Here is a 2,608-nt window from a genome sequence, read left to right as displayed (position 1 = left end):
TTCTCAAAACAGGAAAGAAAGGGAGGGGAAGAGGGGGACAGGAGGAGAGAGAGAGGACAGAGAGAGGGGGAGGGAGGGAGGGACTGGAAGAGAGAGAGAGAGAGAGAGAGAGAGAGAGAGAGAGAGAGAGAGAGAGAGAGACCGAGATTTGGGTTCTGTAACCCACCCATGGAGTGATGCTACGTGGGATTCGAACTCCGGGCTGTTAGTTTTCAACCCTGGGTTTCCAATCCCACTTCCCGTTAACAGCTGAATTTATGTGATGTTCTGCTGGCCGGGAAGCAGGGATTTCGACCGTGCTCTGGGTCCTGGAGTTTGGAGACCTGCCCCCCAAAGCGACCCCAACTCGGACTCACCAGGGATCACAAGGGCGACCAGGGCCAGGAGCAGAGGCAGCGTGGGCTTGGCACGGGTTGAAGCCATTGCAGGGCCAGGGCAAAGTGCAGGTAGCAGCGGAGCTCAGCACTAGCACTGGGTGCAGGCTGGGGCGGGAGCGGCTTTTATAGTCTCTGGCTCACGGGGGGCTGAGGGGCGGTGCTGTCGGGGCCACTTTCCGGGAAACCTCGCGCCTTCCCCTCCGGAACGAGGGCTTCGGTATTTCCGGGTGGAGACTGTGCCCTGGCAGAGAGGGGTGGTCCTGCCTCGCTGGCCCCTGCGATCTAGGAATTTCCAAACTGAAGTAATGACATGTGGGGGGAGGTGGTGTCAGAGACCAGAAGGTGAGTCCGGAGAGAAGGCCCCGGGCCTCCAGGAGTCACGCCTCCTGGCTAACTGATTGACTACTGCCTAGTCCCCTGCGACATCAGAACCGCCATCCCCACAAAGGGGTAAACTGAGGCTCGGCATTTCACAGGGATCCGAAATCAAGTCCTGATTTCCCCAACTACTGCAAGTCTCTTTAACTCACCAGACAAGCCCTTGCCGGGGATAAGGGCTCCCTGGAATCGTTAGGGGACGCCATCCATTCAGAGGTGCCCCTCTCCCCAGGACCATGCTCCACCCACTTGGCACTAGAGATGAAGCAGCGATCCAAGCAGGCCCGGACAGATCCGCTGTGAGAAAGTCCTGCCTGAGAGGCAGTCCTCACTTCCCTTCTCCCACTCACGAGTGCTCCCGCCCCCGCGGCCTCGGTTCCCCTTTTCTTCTTTGACTGCTGGGGCGTCTTGACAGCTCCCCCAAAAAGGAAGGAAAAAGTCTGGTCCTGTGGCGTGGAGCCCTGCACCGCCCTTTCTTAGACTGGATGAGACACTGAGAACTCCGGAGAGGAGAGGCACCTCTCAGAAAGCAGAGATCCCCCACTCCCCAGCGCGCCTTATGGGGGTTTCCTCTCCTCCTCTCCCCCACTTCCTCCATCCTCTGGCCCCGCCCCGTGCTAGTTTCTCCCCTTCCCCCTCTCATCTCTCCCCCTGCTGTCTCTTTTGAGGTCAGGTGTCAAGTAGCTCAGGGTGACCTCAAACGCCCTGTAATTGAGGATGACCTTGAACTCCCGATCCTGCCTCTTGCTCCACTGCTCTTGCTTTTCGCAGTGAAACTGAGGCAGACCTTGAACAATGAGGTTGGACAAAGAGAGATATCAAACCCTAGTCTTCCAAGACCCAGTGGCTTGCTTACTGGCCTTTGGACGCCTGAGGCTTCCTGTTTTAAGACGCCTTATACAGTTGCTGTGGAGACCAGCCCTGGGCCAGGAGGTCGTGCTGCAGATGCGGAAGGGAGAGGTCGAGATGCGCGTGTGCTCTTCCTCCATAGCCCACAGCTCCCAGGCCACTCCACACCCAAGCCTGAAGCCTGGTTATTCCTAAGGAATTTCCACGGGGATGTTTTGATTGGGGGGGGGGGTGTTCTGGGGAGCAGGCACTCAATCTCTACCCCAGGACAACTATGATGGAGTTTCAGAGTGACCTCAAGGGAATCTGGGAAATCCCTCAGAGTGGATTTTTCTAGTGGTGTCACTGAGAGTCTTTTGGTCCTCATTTCACCTGTCTGAGCCTCCATTGCCCTAAGGTCCCATATGCAGTCCTTAGTGTGACTGTTTAAAGCGGCACCTTCTGTGTTGAGGGCACCGTCGGTCTAAGAGCTGAATATTGGAAAATCCTGCTTTGATCCTCAGTGGAGCATCAATGAGCAGAGCATAACTCTCCTTCAACAGAGAAGCTAGCAGCATACAGCAGCAGCCTGGAACAAGACCCGAGACTGACTGGATGAGTTTAAGGTCAGTTCCACGAGAGACGTGATTTCTTCAAGAACCATAAACTGGGGGCTGGGGAGATGGATCAGCAGTTCAGAGCAAGTGCTCTTGCAGAGAACACAGGTTCAATTCCCGTCACCCTCATGGCAGCTCACAACCATCTGTAACTCCAGCTCTAGAGATCTGATGTTTTCTTCTGGACGGACACAGACACACACAGACACACACACACACACACAGACACAAGCACACCAAGTGTTAAGTGCATAAAATACACATATAAAATAAAATTAATCTAATACAGTAATTAAAAAAAAACTAATCTTAGCCGGGCGTGGTGGCGCACGCCTTTAATCCCAGCACTTGGGAGGCAGAGGCAGGCGGATTTCTGAGTTCAAGGCCAACCTGGTCTACAGAGTGAGT

The 2,608-nt window shown here is 55.0% G+C and overlaps 1 protein-coding gene across 1 annotated transcript in view; it reads right to left on the bottom strand.

Moving 5' to 3' along the window:
* Nucleotides 1-932, bottom strand: part of Icam1 (intercellular adhesion molecule 1) — a 12,652-nt gene extending 11,720 nt beyond the window's left edge. Inside the window, exon 1 of the mRNA XM_021171757.2 lies at nucleotides 357-932. Within this exon, the coding sequence (XP_021027416.1) occupies nucleotides 357-423 (67 nt within the window). The 5' untranslated portion in view covers nucleotides 424-932. The remainder of the gene's footprint in view (nucleotides 1-356) is intronic.
* Nucleotides 933-2,608: the final 1,676 nt, after the last annotated feature.

Source organism: Mus caroli, chromosome 9, assembly GCF_900094665.2.
Source record: "Mus caroli chromosome 9, CAROLI_EIJ_v1.1, whole genome shotgun sequence".
NCBI lineage: Eukaryota > Metazoa > Chordata > Mammalia > Rodentia > Muridae > Mus > Mus caroli.
Note: the sequence above shows the minus strand (reverse complement) of the source record. Positions and strands in the feature narration are given on the sequence as shown.